Below are 8,214 nucleotides of genomic sequence, written 5' to 3' on the forward strand. Positions count from 1 at the left end.
CCACACACACACACACACACCCCACACCCCCACACACACACACACACAACAAGGATATACACGCCCAGCCTCTCACACAGACACACAGCACCCTGCAATCCATCTGCCATACACACAGAGTCATGGAAACATAAATTCTCTGACTTGGAGTAACATCTGTACAGTGTCACGCAGAGTTTGCTGAATAGATCGGTTCGAGGAGAAAAGTAGGAAGCACAAAAGTGGTGACCTTTGACCTTCTCAGCCACAACCATCACTATTCACTCTGCGTCCTTTGAGAGGACCAGCAGCTGCGTGGTAATCAGAGGCCAGAAAGGCGTCTGAAGTAAACTTTCAGGGTCGTTCAATCACTCACTTCCTCGACTAAATTAAATTATAGATTCACGCCACTTGTGCACCTTAGGTGAAAAACGCTGGATATGCAACTGGAGGGAATAGTTGTTTTGGAGTAACAGGAGACAAGAGAACATCTGCCTGGCTGTCTGCTCCTTTTGTGAAGGGCTACCATTGTGTTAGCCTCATTCCTCCACACTCAATGCGACGAGGGGTTCAGTCAGGATCAAGTTTGTAAAGAGGGATCCAGGAGTAAAGCTAGGGCAGAGCACAGTGGTCTGCATTCCAACCAATCAGAGACAAACCAAATCTGCATATAAATGCATTTGTAATTTAAAAAGAAAACATTCAGCTATGCAACAAACCTGTCTTATTTTACTCTGAGAGACTTCAAAGCTAGTCTAACTGAATGAATCTTTCTTCCTCTGGTATTTGACAAAATCCCAAAAACAACCAATGCACAGTACCAACACTGAGCCAGAGCCAAGTTAAACAAAGCCTGTTGTCTACACATGTGTGAGAAACCAGTGACGGTGATTTATATTTTATAGGTGGTGCTACTTTGCTTTGAACCGACAAGATGCAAAACCCTCGTAAAACTAGAGTATGAAAAATCACACTAGAGTGGAAGCTGAAACTAGAAAGTCAGTGTATAAAACCCATGTACACAGAAGAAGGAGGGTAGAGCTCCTCCTCTGTCTTTTGATTGGATAATTTAAACTTTGTCTTTATGTTAATAAGCTCATTGGTCATAGTTTGTAGCCTTAATGAATTGTTTGTGTCTATTTCTATTCTTAACATATAAAAAAAATTGTCCAAGAATCTTTCTGCATTTATACTTTATCTCAGATTATATTATTTTCCAAGGAAACTTACTGTGTAATAGTTTTGATGAATGTTAACTTTAACATAAGTGTCACTTCTTTTATCAGCAAAAAGTACAAATAAGCTAAATAGAAATTATTCTTGCCAATTTGTAAAACACTAACAGCGAAGAAGAGACAGAAGATAGATTTTACCACTGTGTGCATCACATCAACCCACAGGAGTCCCGCCCTGTTTACTCCTACCTCTGCTTGAGGGTTCCCACATCTGCAGCCAGATTGTCCCTCTCTATCTCCAGCCGAGCTTTGCCAGCAGTGAGACCGTCCACCTGCCGTCGCAGCTCTCTCATCTCCTCCTGGTAGATGTCTCCAAGGCGGCTGGGCTCCTTCCCCTTCAGCTGGTTCAGTTCTGCCACCAAAACCTTGTTCTGCTGCTCCAGCAGGCGCACCTTCTCTATGTAGCTGGCAAATCGGTCATTCAGGCCCATCATCTCCACCTTCTCATTGGTGCGAGTCTCCTTGTATTGGGCCTTCATCAGGGAGTCAGCTGAGAAGTCCAGTCGGTCCCCGGGGCTCCCCAGGAGAAAGGCGGCGTTGGTCGAGCCCAGGGAGATCCTGGATACGGGGCTGGAGTGGGTGAGGTTGCGAGGGCTGCCATGCCAGGAGAAGCGGCTGGAAGGAAGGCTCCCAAGTCTGACTCCTGAGGCACTGGAGCCCTGAGGCCCGAAACGCTTCCTGTACGAGGACTGGACTCTCTGACTCTCCATGATGGGGACTGAAGCTCACTCGGGGCACAAACAGAGCTTTTATAGAGGCAAGAGAACCCCCAAGTGCAAAGCAGAGAGGCCACAGGGTGGGGCAGAGAGAAGGGAGGGTGGCAGGCAGTGAATGGGACAAAAAAGGGAGAGCGAAGGGGTGGTTTACATGACACTCAAAAAGCTGTGCGCCAGGGATTGTCTGTGCTCGTCCACTCAACTACAAATGCTTCTTGGCTTTCTCCCCCTCTCCTCTCTCCTCCCTCCTCCCCGGCCTCTGACTCACTCCCTGTCTCACTCTTACTTTCACCCCTTTTTGTCTTTCTCTCTTTCTTTCTGTACCAACTGAATGAAAAGGAATTTGTGTGACAGGGTCTGGCCACCAATTCAACCTGACCACACATGCGCTTTCACAAAAACAGAAACAGAGTTTGATCGAACAAAGAGATCTTCACTCTAATCAGAGAAAGTACCAGCAGATTGAGAGATACGCGGATGAATAATGAGTAAGATATTAAATGTGGCACATGTAGGATATAGAGTCCAACACATAAACCTGCAGGATTTAATAAAAGTACTTTGGGTCCCACTGTGTGAGGGGACAAAAACAACATGTAAGACAAAACCTCAGAGCTGTTGTCGCTCCTCTTTGGATCACAGTGCATGACACAGTTACATAACAAGGATGTAACAGCTTATGATCGTTCAATAAATACCTGCTTACTCTAACAGGAATAATTTATCATAAAATTTGTTTAATCTTTAATTAAAATCACATCTGTCAGTATTACTGTTTTGGTCAAATAAACAGATGAGAGTCAATTCATTTCCAAGGAATTATGTCATATGCCAAGTATATTGGGGGGGACATTTTAAGGCTTTAACAGAAAGAGTAGTGAGCTGACAGGAAATGAAAGAGAGATGCGAAAATGATCCCCAGGTAATTGTAGCCCAGACATTGTGGTTCATGGATCCAAATCCCACATAGTATTATTCCATATTTAGTTTATTATTTGGGAACACTTTCCATACACCATGGTCACAGTAGGCAACTGGCATTACCTCAAAAGTTAGACTGTGAAAACATGTAGCTTGTAGTAGTAAAGCTGTACTTTGTGCAGTTGATTCACAAGATAAATGTGAGGCTGCTCATATGAAATAGATACAGCAGGCTCACACTGATTTATACAACGTAAGCAACAACAGTTACGAAATGTGGATCATATACACGATTTTATAACCAGGAAGTCGGCTGTACTCTGTGGACAAGACACGTTTATGTGTTTATGTACTCATTTGTACATTTGTTTGACCATGATGCAGCAGGAGCACATGCACACTTCTACTATAGCAGAACTAGAAAGTAGCCAAGACTCCAGCGAGACTGAAGGACTCTGGGGTGTTCACTATGTTTGGGTGATTAGACATCTTATTGGCTCCAAAGACAGATGGATGGTAGAGGCGGGGGAGAGTGGGTTCTGTGGAGGGAGGTGGGGGTTCAGACCTAATCTGAACTCTAGGAGGACTAACAGAGGCTGCATTACAAAACCATTTTCATCCATTACCTTGACGACGGCAGGGCCGGCTACGTCAGAGCACTTCAGCTGATCTTTCTCCGACTTCTTTTTGAAGATGATGTGACTTGTGGAGATGAGATTGTGACCGTCTGTCTGCAAGTGTTCTTCCCTGAAGACAAGAATGAAAAATGAAAAGTCCTTCGACATAACTGCCGTCACAACAATTATATTCTTAAAGACACTGTGCTTTACTTCACATTTAGCTTATTCACTCGAAGAATGTTTACTTTTATGGAGCTAAAAAAATATTGCTAAAAACATCAATAAATATTAACTGTTATATAATAAAAATTGATGTAAAAATAAATATACACCTTTATACTTTTCCTTTATCCTCTAATCAATTCCTCAAACCTCAAATCAGTTGATAAAATTACTCCTCTATTGTATTCTATCTATTTATCTAGCTCATTTTATTTTTCAACTCAGTGTTCTTATTTATTTGTCAGGCTCCATAAACTTTACATCACACTTAATAATGTTGCAAACCATCCTTTTGTGTTTTGGGATCAATTTTTTCCAATGTATTTCACAAGGAACAATAAATGTAACTTTGACCAGAAATAAACCAGATGTAACAGTCACTGTGATGGATTATGAAACATAAAGCTTTCCAGATATGAATGGAAATCAATGGTTGCCTGTTAGTGGGAAACGGCAGGAAACTCCACAACTGTAGCTACAACATGCATTTGAAAAGTTTCCAGCAAAAATGTAAAGTTTAATTCCTACATTATTTGGAATTAAAATGTGCAGAAACACTGGCACAGTCATTTAACTGCCTTGTTGCTACAGGTAGTGAAATCACAACAGCAGCAGGATATAAAGGTCCTCTTTGTTACTGGGTCATCAAATCACAGGGAGTGGAAACCGGTGGTACTGGGAGGCAGTGAATAAAGCCCTGGGTGACTCTACTATCTGGCTTCTGAGTGTTGTTGCTTTTGAAGAAGAAAACAACAACACAGTGTCTTGAATTCCAATTGGTCTCGGTTAATAGAGGTTAAACAAGATGGCACACTGTAAGTCTGGCAGAGATTTGTTGATTTAAAAGGCTCCGTCTCTAAGGATTAATGGCAAGGTTGCATCATTAAGGTGACACTAATTGTTTAGGGCCCTCTGGATTTTTCAGACAATCACGGCCGTTGCCTCAGATCTGGTCACTGAGGTAATATGTCCTGAAGATTAAACATCCACACGGAGAGAGAGGGGAAAGGGGCGGTCCAGACCTCTCCCTCTCCAACCCTCCCTGCTGCTGGAGTCAGAGGAGGGCCAAGTCAAACCGCTGATTCATGTGTCGAACATGAGGAGACCCTCTCATTTGCTGGACTTACAGGGGAAAGGGGTTCGGGGCAGAATCTTAATGCTTTCTGGACCCAGACTGATCTCAGGCCAAGGCATCATGGCTGCCAGCTAAACGTTTGACAGAGTAAAACTCAACGCTCGCTTTGTGCTCTGGCATTTTACTCCCAGAATCCCCAGTGTGAACCTCTCCGCTACCATCCTTCAACCCTGCTGATGGATGAATGTACATGGCCACATACCAAAGTGAATCCTGACCAACGAGCTGGAAATACTTTTTCAGCTCCACCTTCGTCACTACATCAAGGATGTCTCTCCTGGACAGGGTGTAAATTAAACGAGGGGCAGGCCTTAATCAAGAACAATAACTCTTGGTTTTAACATTGGCTTTCTGAAACACATCTCAAAGTTTACTCCTAAGGCCTGTACTAAAAGAAACAGGATTATTTTCAGCCACTGTGTTACTTTTCATTTGCAAGAGTATCTACAAATTGCACTGTTGGAGCAGTAAAAACAGACAGAACAAAGGAAGCAGGAGAAAGGACACTTTCACAAAAACATGATGCCAAAAAGCTTGAAGTGATCAACATTTAGAGAGAAAGTGTTGCAGGTTTTCTTGAAACACAGATGACGTTGTCTGGTATCCAATATTGAAACGATCACCACTTTATTGGTATGTGTGAAAATGATTTTGGAAACTGCATGATTTAATAAAAAAAAAAAAAAAGTGGAGTTTTGGAAATAATTACTTGTTTGGCTGGTGGTGCTTAGTCCCTGATCATCACCGAAATAATCCAAATGATCCACGTGACCGTTAGAAAACAACATTTATCGAAAGTTAAACCTTCTTCCTCAAACGTTCTCAGCAGTCTTGGTCCACCCCAACTTATTATGCCTGAGTAAAAGTCGTCTCAGGATATCTCACTTCTCTCTTGTTAAAGACAAAATCAAGTTTGTCCATATGATGTGACGTATCATGAGTGAAATAAGCAGTCAACACTATGACTGCGAATTTCCACCTCACAACTGCATGAACCAATGACAGTCTCATAAAAGCAGATTCAGACAGCCAGGGATTCATACGTAACATACCTAAGGAACCAATCCCGTCAACCTGTGGGGACGAGGGGCGGAGCAAAATAAACCTGAAACCTTGTCCGTACTGAGAGCGAGAGTTTGCATTAACACAACCACTAACACTGTGACAGCTACCGCCAGTTGCGACAATATAAACAAACAACAAACAAATAAAAGATGCTAACTACACCAACCGTTCTGATACGTCTGCTAATCGCCGATTTCGGTGTGCAACGGACTCCTCATCGGAGTCTGGTTCTGACAATACAATTACTGAATGTGCAACACTCATCCCCCGACACCTATATAGGCTGAAATTAGGGTCCAAATGATTTTGAGTTTGTAAAGTAATGTTTACAAATAATAGCACAATGCATAGCACTTGGCATTTTGGAGCTCATTTGTGCAAACCAGTTGTTGGATGTACCTAAGCTGTATCTACTCAGGTGCAGGTACATATTTGTGCATGTACTGAATTTTAATTTCATGCCACTTTTTTCTTTAATGGTGCACTCACACTGCTGTTTTCACTTATTTGCCAGATGTCTGACCCTCCTGCTGCACCTCTTCAGGTGGGAGAGGTTACACAATGAAGTTTGGTGACCTCGCATGAGTCTAGCATCGTCCCAATCTAATTCTACTCTAATTACAAAGAATAAGTGAAAACACCTGTGCGGGAGTAAAGGGCCTTTGAGTGGATTTGATAATATTAGTGTATTTTTACTTAAATAACATGTCTCAATGCAGGACTTTTACATGTAATGGAGTTTTGTTTTTTACAGTGCATGGTATTGCTGGTTTTACTTACTAAAGGATCTGAATACTTCCTTTGTCACAGGTGCTGACTTTCTGAACAACACAGGTGAGAGACATCACATGCACAAACAACACAGCTGAATGCTTGGGTGGTAGTGAAGCAGCAAGGACTCATGGGAATGGGCTGTGATGAAAATCAGGGGGCTTAACTGGAACAGACAGGCCGGCTATATGACTCAGCACCACTAGGTCCAAACAGAGTGCAGCCACAAAGAGGGCCAGTGGAGAGCCGGTTCAGGCCCGAAGCTCCAGTCTGCCTGTCAGCAGGAATGCTGGGGGCCCAAATATACCACACAGACAGATCTGCATACCACACAAATACATCCCATAATAAGCACAGCTCGCAGAGATACAAACCCAGGCCGTAAACTATTCAATCCACATAGCTGTTTGATTATTGATACTCATACTACTGGCCATCAAATCTTTAAATGTGACTGATCATATGCCAGAAATCAGAGAGTTTCACTTAACAAGACTCAGAGGCAAAAGTCATAGCAGCTTGGTGAGGCTGTACCTCGGCAGAGTAGTGCTTTGAGTTAACTTAGACAAAGTTTAGATGAATTTGAGAAGCAAAATACAAGGAAAGTATTATCCACTATAACCATGTTATCAGGTCTTTAACTTTTCCATGTTACCACTGAAAAACTAGAATTACCACCTTGCTGTTTTCTGCGTCCGCCGACCAGCCAAGTTGCAGGAAATATGGATCTCAATCTCTGCTTCCTGAGTTACAGCTTTGAATAACATCACAGTGAAGTTGACCTTTGACCTTTGAGCATCATAATTTTATAGTAGTAGCCGGTGTTAAATTGTCATATTTACGTATGTAGTCTTGAGTTATGATCAAAAAAGTGTTTTGTGAGGTCACAGTGACCTTGACCTTTGCCCAAATTCGAATCAGTTCATCCTTGAATCCAAGTAAATGTTTGTGCCAGATGTAATGTAATTCTCTCCGGGGGTTCCTGATATATTGTGTTCACTAGATTTTGAGGTCACCATGGCCTTGACCTTTGACCTTTGACCACCAAAACAAAATCAGTTCATCCTTGAGTCCCAAAAAAATCATTTGTACCAAATTTGAAGAAATTCGCACAGGGTGTTAGTGAGATACGGCATACACAAGAATGGGATGGATGGACAGTCAACCTGAAAACATAATGCCTCCGGCTGTGGCCGTTGCTGGCATGGAGGCATAAAAAGAGGGCAAACTAAAGTGAATCAATTCATTGAGGGAATATAAATCCAACATGTCAAAAGCAATGCATCTCTGTGTCACACCATTGCAAGAAAAAGGCCCTTTGTTCCACACAATCTGTTCTCACATCTCACAGCCAGACACGGTTGCAGAAATCTCCTCTTCCTGTCTGCCTCCTGTTTTTCATCATGAGAAGAGCGACAGAGCAAAAAGAGAGGAAGAAACAAAATGAGAGAGAAAGAGGAAAAACGAGTGCATTAATCAAGTAGCTTCCTACGGCCAACAATGAGCTCAGCCTCCTGTGTCCTTTCATTTACTGGACTCCCTCAGTCTGG

The 8,214-nt window shown here is 42.5% G+C and overlaps 1 protein-coding gene across 2 annotated transcripts in view; it reads right to left on the reverse strand.

The window, feature by feature from the left end:
• gfap (glial fibrillary acidic protein) overlaps window positions 1–3,553 on the reverse strand; it is a 9,638-nt gene extending 6,085 nt beyond the window's left edge. The window contains exons 1-2 of one of the 2 annotated variants that reach the window (XM_087175974.1): window positions 3,478–3,553; window positions 1,404–1,960 (exon numbers count right to left, since the gene is read on the reverse strand). In XM_087175974.1, the coding sequence (XP_087032100.1) occupies window positions 1,404–1,924 (521 nt within the window). In that variant the 5' untranslated portion in view covers window positions 1,925–1,960; window positions 3,478–3,553. Of the gene's footprint in view, window positions 1–1,403; window positions 2,099–3,477 lie in introns of those variants that run through there. The other variant, XM_023413974.2, reaches the window with a different exon arrangement.
• Window positions 3,554–8,214: the final 4,661 nt, after the last annotated feature.

This window comes from Seriola lalandi, unplaced genomic scaffold, assembly GCF_002814215.2.
Source record: "Seriola lalandi dorsalis isolate HSWRI2012SDOR001 ecotype SW California unplaced genomic scaffold, Sedor1 jcf7180002054519, whole genome shotgun sequence".
Lineage (NCBI taxonomy): Eukaryota > Metazoa > Chordata > Actinopteri > Carangiformes > Carangidae > Seriola > Seriola lalandi.